The sequence below is a fragment of the Pezoporus wallicus genome, unplaced genomic scaffold (assembly GCF_028554395.1).
Source record: "Pezoporus wallicus isolate ANWC-B61680 ecotype Strahan unplaced genomic scaffold, APGP_CSIRO_Pwel_v1 contig_6217, whole genome shotgun sequence".
NCBI classification, from domain to species: Eukaryota; Metazoa; Chordata; class Aves; order Psittaciformes; family Psittacidae; genus Pezoporus; species Pezoporus wallicus.
The window spans coordinates 2387828-2414515 of NW_026637336.1; the positions used below are offsets into that span (position 1 = coordinate 2387828).

The following is a 26688-nucleotide window of genomic DNA, read 5'->3' on the forward strand; positions in this document are numbered from 1 at the left end:
TGACCTCCACTCGTCCCCATGCATCACCCTGCTCCTGTGCTCCGGCCCCAGCTCTCATCCTGCCCCGTACCTGCCCTCACTCACTCATTCACCCTGCGTGTAAGGAAGGAGACAGCGCGTTGCCAAAGTAGCTATCTTGGAGGAAATAAATCTATTGAGCTTTATTGAGCTGCCCGTTGCGGGGCCTGGACTGTGAGGGCAGTCCCTGAGGAGCGGCGCTAGGGCATGGTGACTGTCCGGCTGGCGCTCCTGGCTGCTGTAAAGCGCCTCTTATTCCTCAGACCAGAGAACCTCTCATCCAGCGTCAGGCTGGTCTGCAGGGGAAAGGGAGACCGAGTCAGTCCTGCGCCTCGTGGCAAAGCATGGCCAAACCTGCAGCAGGGTATTGATTAGAGCCCATCAGTCAGGACGGTGCTTCGCAGCCAGTTAGTCAATTAAACCACTCAGCACACGGAGACAAGGAGCTTGACAGACTGGGTGCAGCTGGAAAACAGCTTCAAGCAGCACCTAGCTCCACGATACCGGCCATCCTCGGCAACAACAGGAGCAAGCACGTTGCATTTGAGCACCAGGCACCAAGTAAAACCAAACCATCCAGACAAGGAACGTCCAAACAAGCAGTGAAGAAGCTGGAGCAGGATCTCTGACCTGCCCCAGGGCTCTTGGACCATACTTCACCACAAAACTGGCACTGAGAAGGTCACCAAAGCAAAGAGAGAGCAAAGCCCACAAGTGCTGTGTGTCTCTGAGGAGCTGGGAGCACTGACAGTGGAACAGTCCCTGCCGTCCAGGACCACTCACAAGCAGGATCTCCCCGCTCCAAGCAAGCACATGGACAGGCCAAGAGGGGACAACGGAGTGGGGAAAACTGGGCTGAGTCTGTAGCCGCTGAACAGTCTTCTCAGATGCCTTCAGTTCAGTGAGCAACCCAGCCAACACGGGCCTCTGCTCCCAGGTCATGCTACACAAACCCGACCGGCAGCCCCAGAGACCTGAGCGTGGCGTGACCGGGTTAGTGGCAGGGCTGCTGCAGGGTGCGGGGTGCTGCCTGTGCCGTCCACCATCCTCTACCTGGTTGGCCATGGCGCGGAAGTTGAACCTCAGCAGCACCCCCTTGGGCTGGGGCTTGGCTGCGCGCGGCGGCGGCCTCCGGCTGCGCAGGAACGGGCGCTTGGGTCCGGGCCTGGGGAGAGCACAGACCCGCAGTCACCCTGGATGTGAAGGCAGCCGCTGCCTAATGCCTGAGACCAGCAAGGGAAGGAGGAGACACCCGGGTGCCCCTATGGCCCATGGCACGTCTCATGGTAGGGTGGGTGAGGGAGACACTGTGTACTATGAGGGTGGCAAAACACTGGCACAGGCTGTCTAGAGTGGTGGTGGCTGTCCCATCCCTGGAGACATTGCAGGCCAGGCTGGATGTGGTTCTGAGCAACCTGGACTAGTTGGAGATGTCCCTGCTCTTTGTGGGGGATTGCAACTGGATGAGCTTTGAAGGCCCCTTCCAACCCAAACCATTCTGTGATTCCATAAAGGGTGTCAGGAGAGCTGTCATGCCAGCCCTGGGGACTGTGTCAAGACAAGCCTATCACAGGGTGCTTCCTACACCCAGGACATGTCAAGTGCCCTCACCCACCCCCCTCTGTGCTCATCATAGTGCTAGGGCCCGGCTCAGCCCAGGGGTGAAGCTGCTGCCCTGCAGCACAGCGAGCACACCATGTCCCCGGGGTGCAGGGGACACCCCATCTTGGGCACGGCCAGCCTGCAATCCCCCTCCCTACTCTGGGTAACAAACCAGCCACATGGGAATCACCATCCTCTGGCAGGTACACTGAGAAGGGAACAAGGCATCATTTGCTAACCACTTTGGGATCATAGAAGCCAAGCTGCCATAGTTCTAAAGGGACTGGGAATGCTTTTGCAGGGTCCTCACGTGAACAAAGCCCTCCATTTACTCACGGGCCAGCCTGGCCTGCCTGAGGATTGGCCACAGACACCGTCAGAACCGCTCCAGGGCTGGGTTTCACTTGCCACCTGCCGAGACAGGGACATGGATCCAGCTTCGAGCCGAGCCTGCAAGAGCACGGCGTGTTTGCAGCGTGCTTGGGTCACCAGTTACCTTCTCATCCGTGGTGGTTTCCTGTTGCCATCAGCATCCATCTGCTGGGAAATACATTTGAAATAATTACTTAAGGATTAGCTCTCAGTGACTAAGGCCGTTTCCTCTTGTCCCATCCCTTGTTCCTTGGGAGCAGAGCCCAGCCCCTCCTGGCTCCATCCCCCTGTCAGGCAGTTGTAGGGAGCCATCAGGTCCCCCCTGAGCCTCCTCTTCTCCAGACTGAACCCCCAGGTCCCTCAGCCGATCCCCATCACACTTGGGCTTCAGGCCCTGCACCAGCTCCATTGCCCTTCTCTGGACCCACTGCATGAAAATCTGCCTATCCTGCAAATACTTCCCTAGCAACACACTCATCGTTAAAGTCTTGCACCTGTCCCAGGAACTTTTGGGATCAAAGATACAACAGGTAAAACTGAAGCCTTGTCACCATCAGAAGAGAACAGAAAACGTCACGATACTGACCCCTCTCTGAAATCTGGCTTTGAGAAACTGCTGCTGCATCCGCTTCTGCTGGAAGGCTGGTGCCCTGTTCAGCCGGAAAGGTCTGGGGGAAGAAGGAGAGAGAAAAGGACATAGGTGAGCATGATGCCAGGTCTCTCCTGAAGTTAAGTGCTGCAATGCCTAACCCAGCTTGGGATTAAAAAGCAGTAGGGGAAGTAAATGCAGGTCTTTGTTACCAAGTTCAGCCCAGCAGGTTTTCTGGCAGCAAAGCTGTTCAGAGGAACTTGTTTTTCTGCTCAAATGGAACAACATTTTGTGTTGGTGCTGAGCTCTGCTTCTTAAAAACAGATCAAAAAATCACAGAACCCCCAGACCAGTTTGTGCTGAAGGGACCTTAAAGCTCATCCAGTTCCAAGCCCTTGCCATGGGCAGGGACACCTTCCACTCGAGCAGCTTGCTCCAAGCCCCTGTGTCCAGCCTGGCCTTGAGCACTGCCAGGGGCATTTTCCCCGTTGCATGAGCACGTGGCTGCAGTCACTCCGAGGAGAGGCCCGGGGCTGCCCAGGGCACCTCTGGAAGCCAAAAAATCCACAAGTTACTGAAGATTTTACCTTCTCCCTGCGGCCTGGGCGCTGGCAGCGGCTGCTCTGAACCTCCTGGGGCCTGGCGGTGGCCGTCGCCGTCCCTCTGCCTGCACGACGCTGCTGCTGCTGCTCTTGGAGAAAGCGTCATTGTTCGTGTTGCCCTGAAAGAGCAGTGAGAGCTCAGCCACTGCCACCTGCCCCACAGCCTCAGTGCATGAAACAGCAACCATGCAGGCATAGAATGGTTTGTGTTGGAAGGGACCTTAAAGCTCCTCCAGCTCCAGCCCCTGCCACGGGCAGGGACACCTTCTACTAGAGCAGCTTGCTCCAAGCCCCTGTGTCCAACCTGCCCTTGAACACTGCCAGGGATGGGGCAGCCACAGCTTCTCTGGGCACCCTGTGCCAGCGCCTCAGCACCCTCCCAGGGAAGAGCTTCTGCCTAAGAGCTCAGCTCAGTCTCCCCTTGGGCAGGTTAAAGCCATTCCCCTTGGCCTGTCCCTACAGGCCCTTGTCCCAAGCCCCTCTCCAGCTTTCCTGCAGCCCCTTTAGGCACTGGAGCTGCTCTCAGGTCTCCCCTTCAGGAGCCTTCTCTTCTCCAGGCTGCCCCAACCCAGCTCTCTCAGCCTGGCTCCAGAGCAGAGCTGCTCCAGCCCTTGCAGCATCTCTGTGACCTCCTCTGGACTCACTCCAACAGCTGAATGTCACTCATGGAGGCAGCACAAGCACCAGGACATGACCATCCTTCCCTCCATTCCTCCATTGATCCAGCATTTTCTCTGGCTCTGTCTGGGGGGAATCACCCCATCCTGCCCTGCAGTGCCAGTGCTGATCACTGACTCAGCCATGGTTCCCTCCATGCTCTCAGTACCACTTGCATTTGCTTCGGAGGGGGCTCATCCCCATGCTGTGTGCTCAGCATTCCATGTATTCTCATTCCCAACTGTTTTTCCTTTGCAACTTCAGTCTCGCAGCAGAACAACCCTGCGCTTCTGGTGCTTTTTATTTTCCTCCTTTGATATTTTCTTGCTGGGACCCGATTCCTCAGGAACTCTATTAAAAAACTGGCCTCTTACATGGCCTTTTGTATCTACGCCAGGAATATTTCTACTGAGCAGTGTTGCTGGAGCCTCAACATTTGGAGGCAGTATCCACTGCTGTCAACACTCGGTTCATGGGCATCAAGCTACAAGTACCAGGAAGAGCATTTCATTCTAATGGTACAGAAATCCAAAACCAGAATGAGTCCATGGAGAGCAAACCTCACCCAAGCAAAGCTTTGTAGCTTTGCTCTAGTTTCTTTTCGGTCATTGACTCTTTCTTGTTTGGACACATTCGTTGCCCATTCCAAGCCCTGAAGCATGAAGCACATCAGAAGACCCCTCATCAGTGTAGGTCCTCCTGCAGCTACTTAATACCAACTGCCATGGGCTCTAACTCATCTATTTCTGTGGGACAACCACCACCAGCGTTCCTCCCCACTAACTGGGAATGTGTTTCCAGATTCTTCCCACTTGGTTTATTTCTGCAAAATGGAAGCTAGAGCAGAGTTATGCCTCCTAGCAACTGCTTATCCCTCCTGGTAACACCCAGCCCTGAGCACTATCTTAGTCATCCCACTTTCCTTTCAGGAATAACCACACACCATGCACATGCATGCTCAATTAAGGCTCTCTTCTTTATACCCCCGGGACACAGCCATTCAGTGTCCCATTGTGTTCACCACTTTGGTGGGGTTGTAAAAGCTTACTGAGAATACATGACCTCCTAATTGAGTGGATCTCCATCAGTGCAGAAGGAACAACCCCCTCTCACACAGGACTATCTATTCACTTGATTTCCACCCTCTGCACCAAGCCAGTTTCATGGTAGTGACACTCAGCAGAGAGCTGTGAGAATGACTTTAAGGGTGAACATGGTCCATCTTGAGTGTTAAAAATAGCTCAAAAAAAGAAATGAAAATATTTCAATCTTTTCTTTTTAAGTGTTTTTGAGCAGAGATAAGACCAAAACACTTAAACTTGTAAAAGGGAAAGCCATGAATGAAAAACCAAGCGTTTTGCATGAAAGAATATCGGCAATCTGTCCCATGGCTTCATAGCCCTGGGAATCAGTGTGTCTATGGGGGATACCCACTTGCTAGTGAAAAGTACCTCTCTGAACCAAAGCTACTTGAAGTCACCAACAGCCTGGCCTTTGCCTTCACTACATGTTGGAAGGTGCTCTGGGTGGAGGACAAGTAACGGTGACTCCTAACACACCTCCTCTGAATGGCTATAGTAAGATGTGATGAATTGGAATTTGGTTTTATGGAAATATTTTAAACTCTTTAAGAAAACATTCCTAAAAAATTTGTCTTTGTAACCCCCTCAGGAAATTATTCACTCCAATTATGCCAAGTCATAAGCTCATAAAACCAACTGGAAAATTGCTATTTTATATGCATGTGTCTGCACTCACCTCTGCATACAAATGCAGTTACAGGCACACACGAGACGGGGCCTGGACATTTGTTATGCAGATTGTTCTTTGGGGAGATCCAGGATCACAACCCCAGCAGGTTTCCGCATGACATTTGGGAACAGCTCTGCCTTCCTCACCCCCGTACCTCTGGAGCCGATGCCTGGCGATTTAAAGGGCTCACTCCATTCAATGCAGCAGCTGCTCTTCTCCTGGGACCAGGCACAGCATTCCTGAATTGTCTCCGGTTGAACTGTTGTTGTCCAAACCCTCTTCTAAACCGGGCAGGTCCTACAAAAGCAAACTCTTTGTTTAGCATCCTTCAAAGCTCAGTTCACATTTACGGTTTTGCCAGTGGCTTACACGGTGAATTTAATATGATACAGGAGTGTCTGCAGGAATAGATGCAAGAATCACATTGAGTTAGTCCAGAAAAGTAAAGTAACTTTGCAGAATCTTAAATAATTTATCTTTCCAATAATAATTCCCATTCTGTGTGGGACGCACAACCGCTTACAAACCACTCTGTGATTTGATGGCTCTGGGATTTAATTTGAAAGAATATAAAAGAGAAAAGCCTTCCGCAACTCTGCCTCCTAATAAAGGCAGGAACACTTGCATCAGGAAACCTGTCACTCTCTTGTCAGAGCTCCCATTGCTGGGAATTCACCGTGAAATGGAAAAAGCCTTTGGATACAGATACACAAGTGACGCGAGCATTCAGTCCCACAGCAGCCTGGGAGAGCTCTAACTGCCCACATTATAGAACTTGGTAAGCGAAGACCAGACCATCATTTCTATATATTAATATATATCTATTTCTTTAGTTATTTTCAGCATGACATATCCTGACGTACTGTATACATTGAAAGGTGCCTCTTCTGCTGCTGTTTTACCTCACTGCACAGCACACACACACTAACAGCCTATCTTGCCTTCAGTGTCTTCCCCTAAGCCTGTTTATGAAGTGTGCTGAAGCATCAAGCAAGGAGAAGGCACCCAGTCAGCCAGAGGCGCAGTGCACTAAAGCCTAATTACTCCACACAATAAACTTCTATAGTCATAACGCAGACCTTTTCCAGGTGGCTATAGACACTAGTGAAACATGCATACATACTCAGACAGGTGTACTGATCACTTAGGCCAGGTTGGACGGCGCTTGGAGCAAGCTGCTCTAGTGAAAGGTGGCCCTGCCTGTGGCAGGGGTTGGAGCTGGAGGAGCTTTAAGGTCCCTTCCAACATAAACCAGTCTGTGAGTCTATGATTCTATGATCAGGCATGGCAGAGGGCTGCAAGGCAGTAACCCTGGACCTCACTGATACACACTCCAGAGCAGTGGGATGCATGTATTGATCCTACACCATCAATTCCTGCATGACAGCAATTCATAATGACTCGGAGAAGTCAGAAATGAAGTGCCCTGAGGCAGCAGTGATGCTGCTGTCAAGGGCCACCACCACAGTGATTAATGAAGGCTCCAGCCCCAGGGTGTGTCACTGGTTGGCGCCAGATTGGGCTGGTTACACTGGAGGCCAAGGGAGGTGACTTGAGTTGCCCTGGCTCCAAAACAAAAAGGCATCAGGGCATGTCCATGGGAAGGAGCTTCTGAGCAGCACATCAGGGTGTTCCCAGCCAGCACCCTGAAATGCACAGAAATGCAATGCTGTTCACTAGCTCTGGGGGGCCAGTGGCTATCTTCTTTGCAAATGATGGTATTTCTCCCTGCAGAAGTGCAGGTGTGTAAATGTTCTCCTGACAAACACCTGAATTTGGACAATCTGTGTCTTTTTGACCAGAAGTGGTCTTGCTGGGTTGAATGGCCTTTTTTTCTCTTCTGGGTCTGTTCCCCCAAGAAACCTGGAGAGGACCTTTGGGCAAGGGCCTGTAGGGACAGGCCAAGGGGAATGGCTTTAACCTGCCAGAGGGGAGACTGAGATGAGCTCTTAGGCAGAAGCTCTTCCCTGTGAGGGTGCTGAGGCGCTGGCACAGGGTGCCCAGAGAAGCTGTGGCTGCCCCATCCCTGGCAGTGTTCAAGGGCAGGTTGGACACAGGGGCTTGGAGCAAGCTGCTCTAGTGGAAGGTGTCCCTGCCTGTGGCAGGGGTTGGAGCTGGGTGAGCTTTAAGGTCCCTTCCAACACAAACCAGTCTGGGGTTCTATGATAAAACCCCACAGCAGCAGCATGTGGGGAAGCCACATGTGCTGAGCACACCTCAGTCAGCCAAGAAGCTCCTCTGCCCAGCAAGTCCAGTCTGGGAAGAAGCCCTCATGTCTGACAGACTGTTTTTCCAAGAAGATCTGAAATTCAAATTTCTTGCCATTAAAAATCCTCTTTCCCCACTGGGGAGATTGTTTAAGCCCTGTTCCTGGAGGGATAACGCACTTCACTGGCACAAATGCTCTTACTGGTTTAATCAGCATAATACCCGTCTCTGTCTTCTGTCATTACAGCACTGGGCTGATCTGATTGTCATTTTGATAACAGTTATCATGCCTCAGCCCTGAAGGGTCTGCGTTTCAGCAGGGACCAAAGTGAAATGAGCCCCTGAGTAATTACAGGCTAAATTCCCAGTTGTGCTGAGCTTCACAGAACTGCTCCGGGCATCAGCACCACAAAGCATGGTGAGTGTCTGCACTTGGCAGGGCTGAATGCAGACTCAGTTCAAGCCTAGGAAACACTAGGAGTAGCAGAAATAAATCTAGAAATGAAGAGGAAAGTTCTCTGTTCTGAGGAACAGCTCAAACAAGGTATTTTGTTCACTTTATTTGACCCTGAGTAGTCACTTGAGTGTGGAAGAATATCAAAGCCTGTGCTTTGACAGAGAAAATCAATTTGCAAAGGGCAACAGTCATCATTCTGTTCTGAGCCGGAACGATTCTGTGCTGGAGACCGAGAACATGGGAGTGGAGGCAGATCGGAGCCAAGCAGGATCGTTCCCAGCAATCCCACTGTCCTCATGTGCCACTGGCACTCCAGAGGAAGCCTGCGAAGACACTACTGCAAAATGCCACCAAAATCTGCACTGAAGTCATTTAAAGGGGAAAAAATAAAGCAAAATGGTGCTAGAGGTGGTATTTCATGCAGCAGGTAACGGTGGGTTTGTAGGTGAAAGCTTGTGGAACCAGAGATTAGCGTGTGATCACTTGGTATCATCATAAAAATAGCATGGCTGGCAAAAGTGACAAATTAGCTCCAATAACTGAGCTATCAGAGACAGTTACTGAAGGGGTAATTTAAGTGTGTTCTGGGAAAAAGAGGATTAGGAAGAGGAATAATTAAAATATGCAAAGCTAAAGGGAATAGAGAATAGATATTAAGTCACTTTGAATTAGTAATTCATGAGAGGGTGGAAGGGAGAGAAATGGATGACTTTATGCTCTGAAAAGGCCCTGATATTCCATTGTGTGGAGAGAAAAGCTATTCAGAGCCCGAGTGCATCTCACAGGCACACAGGGATTAGATAGGAGAAGGCTTTAGGAACTGTATTTGGTCACACAAAGGTGTTTCCAGCTCGGCAGGCCTCACCTACCTTGCAAATTCCTCTGCATCCAGGCACGGAAGCGGGGCCGCCCATACCCGTACACCGAGTTCCTGGGCTTGACCTGCGGCCTTCGCCCGTCCCCCCCGGCGCTGGCGTCTGTCTGCTCTTTTCGGTGGCGTTTTATGATGTCATCTAGATCAAAACAGCAAAGGGGAAACCTGTGAAACGTACCAGCAACCTGGAACACCTACCACAACCCATTACAACTGACCAACAACCTGTAAAACCAATCAAGAACCCATTAAAACCTGCCGGAGGAGAGATTGAGATGAGCTCTTAGGCAGAAGCTCTTCCCTGGGAGGGTGCTGAGGCGCTGGCACAGGGTGCCCAGAGAAGCTGTGGCTGCCCCATCCCTGGCAGTGTTCAAGGCCAGGTTGGACACAGGGGCTTGGAGCAAGCTGCTCCAGTGGAAGGTGTCCCTGCCCGTGTCAGGGGTTGGAGATGGATGACCTTTAAGGTCTCTTCCAACACAAACCAGGCTGGGGTTCTGTGGGTATCACACATCAGCAAACAGAAAAAGGTAAATGACAACTGAGGGCGCTGCTATTGCTGTAAAGCCTCCCAGCAGCATTAAACCACGGGTGCATCAGCCAAGGGATCAGCTTGAGTTCACAGTGGAAAATGTTGCGCTATTCCTGACAAGTGGCTCATTGCTGGGAGGACGCGACACGAGCTCCCGGGTAGGGAGCTGACCCAGGGATGAGTTGCCCATGGCAGGGGTTGGAACTGGGTGCTCTTTACGGTCCCTCCAACCCAAACCCGTCTGGGATCCGCCGCCTTTCCTTCCACACGGCGATGTCACAGCGATAACCCCCGGGACCGGCGGCGCCGCGGGTGCTCCTTGTGCGGCTCTCGGTGCCAGCGGAGCGGCAGCACCAGCGGCTGCTATAAATACCCCGCGTCCCACACGGCTCCAGCTCCATTTCAGTACCGCGATCGTTCTCTTGGGGCTCTCCCCGCCGGAGCCGGGTGCTGCCCGCTGAGCACACGGACCGCTTTGGAGCCCTTTCTTCCCCCCGGGATCCGCTTCCACCGCAGCCGGGTGCGGGCGGCCGGGGGGGGGCACAGACCCAGCCCTGCGGGGCCGCCCCACGCTGCGCTGCCAGCCCCGACCCCGCACAAAGAGCCCCCCGAGGCCGGGCCCAGGCCGCACCTACCCAGGGACATGTCGATCTCCTCGGCCCCCGGCTCCGGCCCCGCCGCCACCGGCCCCGGCTGCGGCCCCTCCGCCTCCATGGCTCCGACCGGGCGCCGCCGCCGCGCAGTGCGCCTGCCCGGAATGTGCGGCCCGGCCCGGCCCCGCCGCCGGCCCCCGCCCCGGACACACCGGGCCCTGCTCTGCCCCGCGGCGCTCCCTGCCCCGGGTCTGCGCCCCCCTGCACCCGGCGATCGCTGCCATCCGGAGGGACGTGCTGGGGCTGTTCAGCCGGGGGGAGAGGAGCTGCGAGGACACCTCAGGGCAGCTTCCAGTGTCTGAAGGGGGCTGCAAGGACTCTGGAGGGGGCCTTCATCAGATTGCGGTTGTGCTTTTATTCCAGTCAAGGAAAGCGGGAATTCCTGCATCCATTTTTCCTTTTTCCTCCAGGTATTTTAGTTCCTGTGAGTTGATATGGCCCGGAATATTTTTAATCGTGTTATGAAGTTCTGCTTTACAGAAAGAGCTGTTTGGCAAAACTGCAGCAGATGCACAAATAATTGCTATTCATGTACAAAGAGGGTTATTTCTGGCTGCTATAGAGGAAGATAAAAGATTTCATTAACCCTACCTTAGAAAGCACTGAGTATTAAAGAGGTTCTTGTTTCATCTCTACTACACTTTTCTGCCATTAAAACAATTGTGTGGGTTTAGTGTCTCTTTATGTTTGATGAAGGCCAAAAAAACACAGGTACACAGCAGATTTATAGCTAACAGAAAGCACATTTCTAATAAAATGAATAGTTAATCTGCAGGATTCTCTGTCTTAGAATGCTAAAATCAAAGTGTAACAGATTTTATAACCATGATGTATCTATTTTAGACAAAAAGTGATAGAAACTTCTTGTCTGCACGAAGTTGAGCACTAACTTGGAGGCTGAGATAAATTTCACCTCCAAAGGGACTATTCCATAGGTGTCCATATTGCAGTTTTCAAACCTCTTTCATGGGTCAACTTTTACAGATCAGAGCAACGGCTTAGATGGACTGCTGTTCCATGGCAATGTTTCAGTCCCTATAGTCAATGGATTTAGGAATGCAAAAGCCCTTGTGAAACTGGGATCACTGTAAATTTGCTTATGAAAACCATTTTTCATGTTTTAGATTGCCTGCCCTATTGATTCATTTATACCAGAGCACTAGAGAACAGCTTTGTAACAATAATGAAACATCTTCCATTTCTAAACAGACACTATCTTCAATACACTTAGGAATGGAGGCAGCCTATGAGACTCCTGATAGCAGGCATCGCCTCCAGCGAGTGCACATCGAGCAAATGCGTCACACGGGGCTGACGATCCCATTCTTCTAGTGAAGAGGTAAGGACATGAGATAGCTCATGAGCATCCTATTAAACAGAGGCACGAGACTTAGAGGAAGAAAAACCAAGAGACATCAAACCATACACCAGGAGTACTGATACATGAAAAACTATGTCACTGTAGTAGGAAAAGTTACTGTTTAGAGCCCGCCTAAGGTACTGGAAATCTTGGATGTTACATGTAACTAAATTTGGAAATGCCAGTATGAAATGCCAACTGAAGTAGTGGCACAGCCCCGTTATCTACAGCGAGGTTAGGGCTCTGACTGTTAAACTTTAATACTACTGGCTGCATTGTACCTGATCTGAAGGTATTTAAGTATGAGGTCCTGAAAGGTTTCCATGGGCAAGTGTGAAAGCAAACTGAAAACACCATTTATCGGTCACATGGTTGTTCTTCACTTTTTAAAGCAAACTTCCCCCCAGCAAAGAGTCGGATTTGACACCCGGGGCTTTCAGTACCATAGTTTCAGTTTTCCTTCGTCCATCTCGGAGCACTGAGGTGGGTATCGGTATCGGGCAGCCTAATACGAGTTCTGTGCTCACCGAGCCGGGCTGAGCCGAGCACAGGCGCTCTCGCTCCGCGCGGTGCAGTGCCGCCGCCGGAGCTGTCCAGCCGCCTCCCGCAGCCCCGGCCAGCCCCGCCGTGCGGGAGCCATGAGAGCAGCCCGGCGATGGAGGATGGTTTATCCCAGCTCAGACCGCTGCCGGGAGTAGCGGCGGCAGGGAAGCGGGATGCGCCGGGCTCTCCGAGCCCGCTGCGGGGATGTTGTGAATGCCGGCGGTTTTCCCGGGCGTTATCCCGAGGCAGTGCCTTAGGTCCGGGTTTTCACTTTGCTGCTGTTTCTGAAGCACTGTGTGTTAACATCTGCTGTTAACAGATGTTATTTCAACGGGCCAAAACTCCCGTCACTTGTGTGATGTTTTGTGCTTTGCCCACAAGGGGGGGTCTTTAGGCCTTTTAATTGCTGAGATCTCCGCATCATTCCCAGCTCCTAATGAGGAGGAACACTGGTAGCAGCACAGCTTGGTCAGCTTCCTCCAAACCTGGTGCACCACCACCAAGGAGCTTATGTTTTATTGTTAGATGCTGAACATGGCCTTTTAACCATATGTTGCTACTTGAAAATCTCCGTGAGAAGATGGAGGAGAACAGAAGTGTTCTTCAGGCTGATTGAGAAAACTCCCGATTATGCCAGTATTTCCCTACATGACACATTCCCAGAAGATGAGCTACATTGTGATAACACTGTGGTTCTTATGCAGAAGTTCTGCCTGGATGCTGCACTGCACTGCATTGCAATGAAGTGGCTGAGGTACATGTACCATGAGTTCTGCTCAGTGAAAACAACCGTACACTGAGAGGTGAGCCACTTCTTGTTAAGTTAGTGACAAATTCTGTGATTTGCTTCTTGGCCATGTAGCAGATGCAGCTCATATGTGGTAAGACTGCAAGGTATTTAGAGAGGGCTTGTGGGTGTTTTCCCTCTCTGTATGGATATTAAAATGGAGATCTCAGCCTGGTATATGCAAAACTGCTCTTACAGTCCATATTACCTCTACCTCTGCACTATACGGAACATCCTTAAAGTCATTGCATAAGACACATGTCTAGATCTGGAGGTCTGCAGGATGATTTAGCATTTGTATTGAAGCACAATATAATTGATGTGCAATTATCTGGGGAAAAGTAACAACAGTTACTTCTGATCCTTGGCTGTCTGTTGTATATCAGAGATGTGGCCTTTGAAATGCATGGCATACTCAATGAAGGATGATAGAGATGGCGCAGGCTTGAACTCCACACATAACACGTGCAGGGTGACCAGGGAGTCGGCAGCTCCAGTGCAAGCTGTAACCAGTCTCACCTCAGAATCACAGAAGGGTTTAGGGTGGAAGGGACCTTAACCAGCCCAGTAAACTGGGGTACACATCCCCCTGTGCTGCTGGGCTGCTGACTGCAGTGTAGGAGTAATTTTTGTTCCTGTTGCTTCTTGGGGTCTCTCAATACTAAAGTAAACCTTCACTGAAAGGGCCACATTTCTAATTGTACCAAGAAACAAGCAAGTCTGTTATGCTACTGTATGGCAAAGGAGTTACTCAAAATAGAATAAAAGGACAAATCCTGTTAGAAATCACACTAGAAAGATCAGCTAAGGATAAAGGCCTCTGCAGCACCACAAGGAGGTATTTCCAGTGCCTGTAATTGGAATAAGTGGTACTTGAAATTATATCTTGGAGGGCTGAGACTGCCCTCCCCCCTGCCTTCAGAAGTGTATATTCTGGTGCTCCATGAACCTTTGCTACCTGTACAATTAGCCAGATGCTCCCAATGGAAAAGCTACCAGGAATCTTCTCATTAATGGATCTACTGTCTTGTTGTGGTCTGTACAAAAAGACTTTTAAGAACAGATAATGCTCACCAAAGCAGCTAGACAGAATCCTGCTTGCTGCTTTTCCATTCAAGTATCAGATGCTGGAGTATTTTGAGCTATTTCCAGCTCTTTGAAACTGGTATTTCAGATAAATCACTACCCTGCAGCATGGGCAGTGTGGCATTTGCCTTTTAATCTAACAAGAATATATGGTTTGCTTGCTTTGCTTTCACAGTGGGCTGGATGATGCCATTTTAACAGGAAACTTGAATCCAGTTATTTGGAGATTATTTTCCCTCCCTGTTGGAAGCTGTGGACACTCGCAGGTCTTGAAAAAGCAAAGCAGTAGCCAGTAGGAATAGAGCATGCACTGATCTGCAAAGTGAGAAGGCATTGAAGAGCAATCAAGGAGATGGCACGAGGACCATATGAGTGCTGAAACAACAGTGAGGGTGTTATCTCAGTACCTCACACATGTAGGAGGACTGAGGCTACTCATAGAGCAGCATAGTAAGAACATTATGAAAGCTCTGCTTTAATTGCTTAAAGCAAGAAAGACTCTAAAGGATGCAAAAAAAAGATCAGTGAAATCTCAGGAGGATTTCATTTCTCACAGCAAACAGCAACCAAGGGATCTGCTTTGTCTGCAGCTCAAGTGTTTAACCCAGGAACATTGGAAGGTTCAGTGGTGTACATTTTGGGCACCCCTCTTGTTTGGCCTTGGGTGCCCAGAGCTTGTATTGCCTGGCAGAGGCCTGCAGGTCAGGAGAAGGTGCTGCTGGAGCATTGCACAGCAGGAGAGCCCAGGCAGCACCTCGGCTGTGTGTCTGTGCTCTGATGCTCTTGTCACACACACTGACCTGAACTGGGACACAGCCTGCAGTAGACTCTGGAGAATTATGTAGATACAGGAGAGATAAGGGACCTCACTCGTGCTTTCCCCACCCTCATAACCAATTTTAGACTGACATTTCATAGAATCATAGAACGCCAGACTGGTTTGTGTTCAAGAGACCTTAAAGCTCATCCAATTCCACCTCCCTGCCACGGGCAGGGACCCCTTCCACTAGAGCAGCTTGCTCCAAGCCCCTGTGTCCAACCTGCCCTTGAACACTGCCAGGGATGGGGCAGCCACAGCTTCTCTGGGCACCCTGTGCCAGCGCCTCAGCACTCTCACAGGGAAGAGCTTCTGCCTAAGAGCTCATCTCAGTCTCCCCTCAGGCAGGTTAAAGCCATTCCCCTTGGCCTGTCCCTACATCCCTTGTCCCAAGCCCCTCTCCAGGTTTCCTGCAGCCCCTTTAGGCACTGGAGCTGCTCTCAGGTCTCCCCTTCAGGAGCCTTCTCCAGGCTGCCCCAGCCCAGCTCTCTCAGCCTGGCTCCAGAGCAGAGCTGCTCCAGCCCTCGCAGCATCTCCGTGGTTTCCTCTGGCCTCACTCCAACAGCTCCACATCCCTCTTGTGCTCCTGGGGGATATCATACACAGTCCCTATACACACTTGGCCCAATGTCTGCCTGTGAGTTTATTCAACCCCTTCTCCGGCTGGAAACTCAACTGAGGGCAGCAGCCTGCAGTGCTTGTGCATGTTTGTACAATTGTCCTGCTATGAATCCAAGGAACAATCAGCTTGTCCAGGATAAGAGCTTTGCCAGGCCCAGGCAGACTGACTGGTAGATATTAATCTGTAAGCTTCAATCCACAGCCCACAAGAGCATTGACAGCAATGGTTAAATGAAGACAGCCAGCCACAATACTTGCAGGTGACAATGGGAACCCTTCCCCCACCACACACACGTTTTGCACATTGGGAAAGCCAATTTATCTGCAATGACAGTGATCCCGAAGCCTGTATCAAAGGATTAACCCCTTCACTCTTGAGCATCTTCGTACTGATCCTGGTTAACGTGGTTCTATTGAATTTCAGCCTGATATCACCCGCGGAATGGCACGGGCTGTTCCTCTTTTGACTCATAGCGGCTCAGCTGTCTCTCAATGACACAGTGCTGACTGAAGGCTCGTCTCTTCCATGCTGCTTACAGAAGGAATTTCCCTTAGATCCCCCAATTAGTCATGATGCAAAATAAATCATCCATTTCCGAGCCATCAAGAGGATCAAAGCATAAAAGCAGATTTTGCTTGTGAAACCCACAGTGATTGCATTAAAATGGGGGTCTATGAGCCTTTCTTTAGCATTTCTTAATTATGGCTCCAGAGTCATTTTGCACAGATAAATATGCAGCACCTACAAGTACAGATTACACGGTAATCATCATTCGGCATGCAGCATGACACCAACTGCGCAGTATTTTATCACTACAGCGGGGCTTTGGACATTGCAATTGGCTTGATTTGTGTTTCTGCACTCCCCTATCACAGAGTCAAGAGCATCACTGTCTCTGTGAATGTTTCTGAACCCTTTTCAGGGTGACTCCCCTTTGTCCTGCCGTGGGAGATTCACCACTAGCGGGTTCCTTCGGCGATCGACAGGCACCATTCTCCAGGAGCTTTCAGCCCAGAGGTGATGCTCTGATGGTGGGTGATGCCTTTTGAACCTGAGGAGCAATCGATGACCGGCGTTGCCATAGATACAATAAACCCGACGGGCGCGCCCTGGTGACAATAGCCTCATGACGAGGCTGCCCGCGGCCGGGCAGCTGTGCCGTTCCACCGGCGCTGCGGCGCCCGAGCAGCTCTTTTCCGTGCCAGCTGCCCCGGGCCCGCTGCCCGGCTCCCTGCGGGCCCTGCCCGAACCGGCGGGGGACGCCCCGGGCCGCTCCCGTACCGACGCGGCCGGCGAGAACCCGCTCCCCCCCCCCCGCTCCCCTCAGCGCCCTCAGCTCCCCTCAGCGCCCCGCCCGCCACGAGCTGCCCCCTCCCGGCCCTCTCGCGATCCCTCATTGGCCAGCAGCGCCCCGGGGAACCACACCCCATCGCCCCCCCCCGCCGTGGATTGGTGAGTGAAGCCGCGGGGAGCCGCGAGGCCACGCCTCCTTCGCTTCTCGCCGCCGTGGATTGGTGAGCGCGGCCGAGGGGCGCGCAGAAGCCACGCCCCCTCCGGCGGTGGCTCGTCCATCTCACTCCCGAGCCCCCCCCGCCTGCCCCCTGCGGGCTCGGTAGCGCATGCGCAGTGTCCGCGCGGCGGCGGGGCGGCCCTGGCTGTTGTTATTGTGGGGCTGGTCTGCGCCGCGCCAAGATGGCGGCCGGGCAGGGGGGCGGCGGCGGCGGCAACGGCGGCGGTAACAACAACAACGGCAATGGAGCGGGGGGGCTGGCGATCCCCGGGCACCTCACTCTGTCCTTCTCGGCGGGGCCGCACTGGGGAGCGGCCACTCTGCCGCAGCCGCACACGGTGCGCAGCCTGGACCGGGCCCTGGAGGAAGCGGGCAGCTCGGGCATCCTCTGCCTCAGCGGGAGGAAGCTGCGCGACTTCCCCGGCAGCGGCTACGACCTCAGCGACACCACGCAAGCAGGTGCGGGGCTGCGGCGGTGAGGGGCGGCCCGGCTGCGAGGGTGATGCGGGGAGGTTGTGGGGGTGACGGCTGCGAGGTTGATGCGGGATGAATGGAGGGAGCGTCTCCACTGTGGTGGCAGTTGGGAAGGGGGTGTCCTGGGGGTGTGCGGGGCCCTGGCAGTGGGGGCGTGCAGCGGAGGGGGGTCCTGTGGTGGCACTTTGGGGGACCCTAGGAGCGGTCTGCTGTGGTGGCACTGGGGGGGGGGCATGGGGAGGATGCAGGGGAAGGGTCCGCTATGATTGCAGTTGGGGGGGAGTAAGGGGGTGGCACATGGTGGCAGTGGGGAAGGTGTACTGGGAGCGCTGGTGTGGTGTCAGTGGGGAGAAGCCCTAAGGAGCCCCCAGTGTGGTGGCAATGTGGGCCGGGGGGGTGGGGGTGGGGGCTGCTGTGGTGGCAGTGGGAAGGAATGGGGCCCTCGCTGTGTGAGGGCGACGAGGGTAGTGGAGAGGCTCCGCGTTTTGGGGGGGGGAATGGGACAGGACAATGAAGGGGTTCCCCTGCATGCAGGGATCGGTGGGGTGCTGTGGGGGATCGCTCCCTCTCTCTGTGCACTGGGGAGGGTTGCTTCTGCTGTGTGTGCTTACGGGAGATGGGAGGGAGCTGTGCACCAAGGGGACCTTGAGTGTGTTCAGAGGCAGGGGTGCTCCGGAGGAGATGGGGTGCAAGGGGTAGGGCACCCCAGCAGCGTGTGTGTGCAAAGGCAGGGCTCCGCAGGGAGAGGGGCTCGCGCTGAACCCCGGCCGTGTGTGCACACTGGGGAGTGTTGTGGTTGAGTGTGCGTGTGTGCCCTGGGAGCCTTACTGTGCTCCGTGTGGGAGCAGCGAGGAGAGGGGTTCCCGTGCTTGTGCATGGAGGAGAGAGATGCTTTGTGTGCGTGCAAGAGGTTGGGGAGATAGGCACAAGGAATTGGGCATTGCGTTCTCAGTGCCTGTCTATACGTGTCATGAGGATGAGGACGATTCACACCGTGCGTGGAAGAGTGTGCAAGATGAGGGAAGCTGTTCAGTTCTCACTGTGGGAATAAGGGCTCCGTGCTGCGGTTGGTTTAGCCCTTCATGGGTGTCAGATCTCTTGCAGTGAAGCTTTATAGCTTTATCACCTGGGGTATTCTGGTTGGTCCTTCTTCCCAGCTCAGCAGGGAGATGGTCACAAGCGCGGGTGTGAAGGATGTGTGTGCATCCAGCAGTGTGTGATGAGAACTTAATGTATGCACCGTGTTGGTAAACGCTTAGACACCGTGAATGCGAGCCCGGGTTTACCCAAGCTTGCAGGTGAAGCGAGCTTGGAGACATTTTTCTATGCCGTTCCTAGCAAGCAAAACTACATTTTCCATGGGTGTTCAGTTATATTATCTCTGATGTACCCGTGGATTTATTTGCTGCTGGAGTAGCTGCTGAAAATTAATCATTTTGAGTAATGTGCTAGAATGAAATACGGATGAAGGGTCTGGCATCTTTTGTTCACAAGTACCAGTGGTTTTCTGAAATACTGTTTGGGAGAATTAATTCTTTGGTGGTTTTCTGTTTCTGGGCTTTTCTGTCCCCATGGGTTATGAATAGCTGGCTTATTGTTTTGAATATGAGACTGCCCATTGTGGTACCTTATCCATCTCTGACAATCCTGTACTCCTGGTCTATCAAACACTCATTCTCTTGCTCTTTGTTGTGGGCTGCATTAGTGCACAGGGTTAAAAAAAAATAATGTACCCACTCTCTTGTAATATATTAGGTTGTGTAGGGGTTGGAATTGGTGACGGGCTGATCTTAAAATCCAATTTCTGTATCCAGTACCGAGCCTGCTAATGATTTGTGGGTTATTAGCTTTTTATCCTGACACATGTGATGCATCCCTATGTGCAATGCAGAACAGGGATAGGTGAAAGTGTGTTAGGTAATATTGTGCTTCCAATAGGAAATAAAAAGAGATTCCATTTTCTTGTAGTACATACTACATTTTCTTGTAGTAGCATAAAAATGTATTCAGCAACATAGTAGATCACTTCTGTGTATAAATATTCAATAACTAAAGCACTGTATATAGGCAATTTATTACTAAAAAGACTTTCTGTGTCCTGAAGCAGGTGTATTGAGAATCCTTATTTTGTGTTTGCTTCTAATTATCCCTCACTGCACTTTGGGTTCTATTTTTGTTGTTTTATTTTGAACCTTATAATATTTGTGTAAAAGCTGTCTGCAGTGATCTCGTCTATCTTTTAGTGTGTAGTAGAGCCCAATCATTGCCCTCAGGGTTGAATTTTTCATGGTGAAAGATGGTGTGAAGGTGTTTCAGGGCAGTCTTTGACAGAAATAGCCATATTGCTGGCTGCTCTGAAAACATCTACTTGAAATAGGTGACGTGCAAGTACTATTGTGTACTAATCCTGCTTTAATGTAGCACTGATTTATTAATTAAGCCTATGAAATACAAATTTTACATGCATTTCAAAATATGCTTGTAAACAAGAGATTTGTAGTCTCTGTTTTGACTTGTACTGTAGAATTCTGTTGATGAGCGGGTAAATGGCATTCTGCTGGTGAGTCACAGACATCCTGTACAGAGTAGCAGTGTGGTACAGAGCTTGATGGGGATTAGCAGCTGCCTCAGAGGCAAGGCTCACTCACTTATTGGCATTTTTTTGTAGCAGTTATCATGGTTTCCCATTAAAGTATACCCATGAATAAGGTTCTAGATTTAGGTTCTGGAATGGGAGAAAGGGGCTGGGTCAAGAACCTTTGCTGTGTTTTGCTTTCTGTTCTAACTCTCTGAAATTCAGTTTCATGGGACTTGAAACAAACATTTAAACCAACCTCTCTAACAAATCTGGATGTAAATGATTTCTTTTCTATATCCCAAACCCTTACACAGTAGGATCTACAGTGTCACTGTCAATCCAGAATATTCTGCCGGAATGTCATTAAAACCAGCATCAGAAAGAAAACCACTTCAGCTCCCAGTCAGGTTCAGGTGTGCGTAGGCCAAAGCACAACTGCTGCCCATGTATGAAAATGCCCTGGGATTTTGTCTGTCCGTGTTTTGTGTCTGACTGAAGTAAGAGTTTTCCAGTACATCATCTCCAAATACTGGAGCACGTTTTTGGCACCTTGAATTATGTGACAAAAATTATTGTGCAGCTGAAAGCATCATGGTGGCATCTGGGCTTTTAGCTCTGACCTTTTTTGTCATATCTTTCTTTTTTTAACAGTGTATTGTTACTGCAGCTCTTTGGTCAAAAAGCAGCCCCTTATTTTATTCTTTGCCTGATTTTGCCTTTCTGGTTGCTTAAACAGCTGCTGTGAAATGAACTCCTGGGGGAGAAGAATGTAAAAAGAAATGCAGGTCATGAGATACGTAGAGGTGTATCAAGAGGTACATTGACTATTCCAATCATTTTATTAACATGTGTAATGTTCCTCATGCAGCACAAAGCAAAATTACCCCCCTCGGCAGTAAGTAATTGTGTATCTCACATCGGTGTAATCACTGTCTGCTTAGCTGCAGAGTTGTGTGTTTTGTTCTCCTCTTTCCAGAGAGAGGTTGCCACGCTGAACTAAGTCAACCTGTGCCTTTAGCGATTTCCCCTCAGGTTTTGTGAGTGCTCCTTAAAGCATGAACTCTGTAAATATGAAAGGTGTGGGAATAACAGCTCAAGAATCAATTTCTTTGCTCTGGATACATATAGTAGTGCCATCAGGCTTGTTTGTGAGTTTGGCACAGCAAACTGGAGCATCAGTTTTTAATCCAGAGGAAGCCTCTAAGCAATTACAAGTAGTTGAAGGGTTGCCTGTAGATATATTACCTTTGAAATGGCTCCTCTCTGCCACCTGCTACCTTCTTATATAGCTGAGGAGGAGCACCAGTGTATTCCCAGTCTGATTTGAGGATGAGCCCCCTTTCATGACCAGTAACAATCTCAGCACCACAGGCAGAGTTCCCACATGGCGATTCCTGCCTGTGTCTGCTGAGGGGATGGGATGGAGGAGACATGCTCAAGATACGTACCAGAGACCATTGCCCAGCAAGACTTCCATGACTTTGATGGTTTTGCATCGTATTTCTGGCTCTTGTAAAGTACAGAGTAATTTCTGTGATTGTGGATTAAACCCAACAGAACCTATAGCTTAAAACAGTGTGAATTGCATAAAAATGTGAATTTATAATACTTCTGCGTGGATAATATATACTTCTAAAGCAATTAACTATATTCAGGCAGGGTAATGTATTTTTGTTGGTGGTACCAGTGTTGATTAAAGTGCTGGCATTTAACCGAATAGCAACACCAAATCCAATTTTCAGTTTTAACATTCATATAGGGTGTATGTCCTAAATCTAGATTACATTCTAGGAATCAAACATGTTGAAAGCCATGTGGTTCTTAGTACTGACTACTTCAGATTTGAACAAAAAGAGAAACTGAGATGATAGGTTTTTTTTTTTGGGGGGGGGGAGAGAGGGCAGTGTTTATGCTCAGAAATGAATCTGGTGCAAAATCTGAGGGAAAATGAGTTGTGTCTGTTGCTTCCCTGCCAGAGGCTGGTAGTAAGAATACCTGGTGTTACAGGCAACATGGGAAAAGCCTCAGATCAGGGAGCTGAAGTTAAACCACCTGATGATTAGTTTGCCTGCATAAAAGGACTGCATTATAAAGAATACCACTAATATCTAATCATCCTTAAAAACATTTAGAATTCAATCCTGTAATGTTCTCCTACGAGAAATATGCCATGTGTAATTGTTTGACTTTTTGTATTCTCCACCCATCAAAACTAAATTGCCATCACAGTGACTATTTCTGTGCTGTGGAATATAAAAAAACCTCTGTAATAGTTCTGCTTTTGATGGATCTAAAGAGCTTTTTGTGATACATCTTTACTTGTATTTGAGGAGGGGACAAATGCATTCAGGTCATGAATGGCATTGCAGAGCTTCGTTTGAGAAAGGAAGTGAACTAGCCTTTGCTTTTTCGGACTTTTTTTTGTGAGCAGCATCTTCTCATTTGACTTGAATCAGCTCCAAAGCAGCTCCACAAAATTCGAGAGTAATTTTACTGCCAGGGGTGGTATTTAATGCTGAAATGTGGCTTTAGCAAAGCGGTAACTGCATTGGGACAGAAGGCTGGAATTCCACTGCAGATGCAGAGGTACTTGATGGATCTTTTTTGTGGTAGGAGTTCTACATATCCGTGTGGAGAGGTTTCTGATCCTCTGCTTTGCTGTGGCTGCCCCAACAGCCCGATTCTCATCATTCATCCAGCTGACCTGGGGTTGTTTGCTGCTTGCTGGGAGAATCTGCTGCCAGGTCTGACAGATCCAGTGAAGGCAGAGAGCGCTTTAGGTGCGGAGGGTGGGTGGAAATGAAATAAAAGTCTTGTCTTTTTGCTGGGCAGACATGATTGATTGTCACTAATGTGCTCCCAAGGCTTGAAGGCACCTTGCATCACAGGCCTGTTCGTAGGCTGCTGCCCAGCAGATGTAACTGCACAATGAGCAAATCCCTGACCATCTGTGTACTGAAACAAACATCTACTTCAATTTGTCACTTCACCACTGGTTCAGCAGGTGGAACCAATACGTAGTGGACAGGAACTTGGTATGGTAAAGACTGACCTACAACTAAAAGGTTTATGGAAGTACCTGTAAGTAATGAATGCTTTTACATATTGATTTCTAAGCTAATAGAAGTGGCTGCAGCCATTCTAAATGCTTCCAGGAGGCTTGGCATGAGCAGGACAGTCAGCAGGAGGCACCAGCAAATAAGAACAGATGCTGAAGTTGAGCAGAGGCCTTTGTGTCTCAGAAGAGCATGTTGTAGCTGTTGCTGGACCCTTTTCACGCTCTGGGCATGGACTGTTCATGTACCCATTTTCTCTAGGGGGATTTTCTGCCTCACTCCTCCTTCCCTTGCCTTGTTTTTCAGTGTTGTTTGTCTTCCAGTAATATAGCTTACTTTCAGAATGTTCCTGCTTAGTTTATCCAGTGCCCAGCAATTTTATCCGCACAAAAAATAAGTCATAGAGTAACACTGCTTACACTTGATTTGGTTTAGCCTTTTGGTTCTCTCTTGTGTCTGTTCAGATTGTAAACTCTTCAGGACAAAAGCCTTGGATGTGTATAACTGAACATACCGGGACTAACAGAAGCAGCTTTACTTGGGCTTTTGTGCATAATTTAAGTAATTCTTATCAAACCCAGTCCTTTCCCTTCCATTACTTTTCTGTGAAAGAGGAAAAAAAAAATGGGTTTTGTAGCGTTGCAGGCATACCTGAATGGGAGATGTACAGGCTGGGACAACATAATTTCATAGATCTTGTATTCTGTCTCTTATTCTTTGAATGTTGTGGTACAAATAATGCCCATAATTTACCCTGGAAGACTGTGAGGTTAAATGTGTTTGAAGTTTAATGTCTGTCCTTACTTGTGGGTGAAGGTGATAGCGAGTAAAGTCTTAGGCTTGTCTCCAGTGGCTGATACCACTCTTGAAACTCCATCAGGCAGAAGACATCTCTTTACAGGACGCTGCTCAAGGGGGGAGACTTGGCTTTCTGTTTGAGGTGAGAGAAGACAGGGTATTTGTTTAACAGAAGAGTAGTTGGTAGGATGTGGTCATAAGGTGGCTTTGGAGCATTACACTAAGAACATTTCCGGCCTGTATTTCTGTACCATTGGCAGTACATTGTACTATGTGAGATACAGTTAAATGAGGGAGTTTTTTTAATACTGTTACCAATATGAATGTTAACCATCACAGGACTTGAATTATAAGGTGACTGAGTGTTTTTTGGCCATACAAAACTTCTGTCACCTGGAATTATCGTATGCAGGTGCTTCAGCAGTGTTTGAGGCAAGTTTTCGTTTCCAGAATCATCTTCCATCTGACTAATGAAAGAGTAGTAAGATCTTACCCATGTTCTGTGTGTTGATCTCAGATTTGTGTTTAGATTGGCTGAAAATGAATCTTTGAGGTCAGGTCTGAACGCTTAAGGTTATACATTCATTGACTTCTGTAGGACTGATCAGATAGTTGCTGTTGTGCTTAGATAGTTTTTGGCTTAAACTCAGCTAAAGCATTACTGGCTAGGAAAATTATGTATTGCAAGGTAGAAGGGCAGCTCTGAGGGTAGGAAGGTAGCTCTGGGGTTTGTTGGTGATGTTGGAAACACTTTGAGCAAGCAAAACCCCAACACCAATACAGTGGATCAGCATATTTTAATGAAAGCCAGTATGGCATCAAGATGAAGTTCAAATGTAAACTTCCCGACTAAGCCTTGCGTTTGAAATTCAACCTGGAGCACATGCAACATGTGACTATGAAACTGATTGTACTGGATTGAACAAAAGGCCAGTGTGTTCTAGCAGCATGGCTCTGACAGTAAGCAGTGAGGAATGCTCAGGGAGACGTGCAAAACCAAGGCAAACATGATGTTAATGCTATTTGAGTACCTTACTGCACGCTGCTGTAAGCTGACAGCTTGAGCTGTTTGGTTTTCCTTTTGATCATGCCTTAAATTTATACAAGATACCTTCTCCCTTCTAGTGCTTCCCCTCCAATCTGATTGACTTGCTAATTTTTTTCCTTTTGAACTTTTAGTATGTTGTCTTTTAATCATTGTCTCACAGTCAGTAAAGACTTTATCCTTTCTGTTAAAAGGAAACTAAGCTGCAACCAACATCTTCATAGTTTTATAGTTCCCCTCTTAAATTTAACCTCAGTAATGGTGTACTTCTCCCTTTTACTGTTTCTGCGGAGATAGTGAGTTGGAATACCCTGTGATTCATGAGCAGGCATGGGTAGTGTCTTCTATTTAGTCTTCACAGAACACCCCCAGTTTAGAGTTTTCCAGTCTAAACTGGTTAAGCAGAGAATTCCTATAATCTCACTTCTAGAGGAGTTGTCATCTTGCATCATCTGCAGTTCTGAATTTAGCAGCTTCCCTTTGCTGCTTCAGTCTGTTAACCCGTGCTGGGCCATTCTCATTTCCAGTGCCAGCAACAGACTTCCATCTTGACTGAGATGAAGTCTCTCTTGTTTATAGAGGGGTGCTGCATTCCAGAAACTTTCTCCTTTCTTCTTACAGTATTTGCTCAGTCATACATGGGATTCTTAGTCTTCAAAAGGTACCTCACTTGCATAAGCTTCACATCTACATGTTATTTAGCATAACAGCTGAACTCATACTTTTTTTTTTTTTTGCTTGTCGTGAGAAGATTTCTGGAGTAGGAATAATTTTCCAGTTTGGATAAAGAATAGAATGACTTGTTTTCAAAAAGCTGTAAGTACATCTGATATATAGATGTTACGGAAAACTATATACACTTGAATCTTTATCCTCAGAAAGATCTGAGGCCCTGGGGCTATCCTGATACTGTATTGCAATGAGTGAATGAAAAATTGGTTGGAAGAGAAGTCATACTCTCTCCCAACTCTTTATTTACCTTTTTCGTTTTATTATTGACAGAGAATGAAATATAATTTCCTGGTTTAATAGGATTGCTGGATTTCATAATGGAAAAATGGAATCCTTGCCTGGAGTGTCTGAAGAAATTACTTTCAGGGAAGTGTTTTCAACAGTAACGCAGACCAGTTCCACCATATTTGTATATCCCAATGGGAAATTGTCTGGGGTTTATGTGAGGGGACATGAGGGGACCAGAGCCAGACTGTGCTAATGTGATTTGTGTCAGTCCAGGCTGGAAACCAGAGCTAGTTTTGCGTTGCCTGTGGAGCCCTGGAGTCCTGGTCCACTCCTTGTCCAGAGCAGAGAGCTGCTGCACACTGCAGTTGTCTGGCCACCTCTCGGGTTTATTTCTGCAGAAGCAATGGCAAAGCTCTTTCTGAATGTGTTCTTCCAAGAGACGTGGTTGGGGTATGGCTGGATACATGTGCAGCAGGATTTTCATGGTGCTCTTGAGTCTTTAAGTTCAGATGCAACCTACAGCACCGCTCCTTGGATCAGTGGCAGCAGGGTTGGGATCCTGTCACTTTTGGGGACTAGATCTCTGTAATAGCCTGCAGTTACCTTTCCAGCTGCTGATAAAATCAGGAGGAGCCTTTGAGCTGATTCCTCAGAACAGGATTGTATCAAAGGCTGTGTGTTCATTATGTGGTGGAGAACCGTGCCAGTGGTAGAACCACGTGCATCATCCCTGCATGCA

General features: G+C 49.3%; 2 protein-coding genes across 6 annotated transcripts in view; one reads left to right on the forward strand and one right to left on the reverse strand.

The window, feature by feature from the left end:
* Window positions 1-146: 146 nt before the first annotated feature.
* On the reverse strand, window positions 147-10435 carry LOC130596891 (UAP56-interacting factor-like). 2 transcript variants are annotated; one of them, XM_057404941.1, is made up of 9 exons: window positions 10296-10435; window positions 9127-9270; window positions 5747-5889; window positions 3169-3302; window positions 2579-2660; window positions 2117-2157; window positions 1957-2031; window positions 1072-1183; window positions 147-314 (listed from the first exon to the last, which is right to left on the reverse strand). In XM_057404941.1, exons 1-9 carry the CDS (start codon window positions 10372-10374, stop codon window positions 219-221), a joined length of 906 nt encoding a protein of 301 aa, XP_057260924.1. In that variant the 5' UTR covers window positions 10375-10435; the 3' UTR covers window positions 147-218. The 2 variants fall into 2 exon arrangements, with proteins under 2 accessions (XP_057260924.1, XP_057260923.1); XM_057404940.1 differs by having other exon boundaries at window positions 2117-2160.
* A 6696-nt stretch (window positions 10436-17131) lies between these two features.
* Window positions 17132-26688, forward strand: part of LRCH2 (leucine rich repeats and calponin homology domain containing 2) — a 35124-nt gene continuing 25567 nt past the window's right edge. For 2 of the 4 annotated variants that reach the window (XM_057404957.1, XM_057404958.1), the window contains exon 1: window positions 17132-17497. In XM_057404957.1, the coding sequence (XP_057260940.1) occupies window positions 17221-17497 (277 nt within the window). In that variant the 5' untranslated portion in view covers window positions 17132-17220. The remainder of the gene's footprint in view (window positions 17498-26688) is intronic. The other 2 variants (XM_057404960.1, XM_057404961.1) reach the window with 2 other exon arrangements.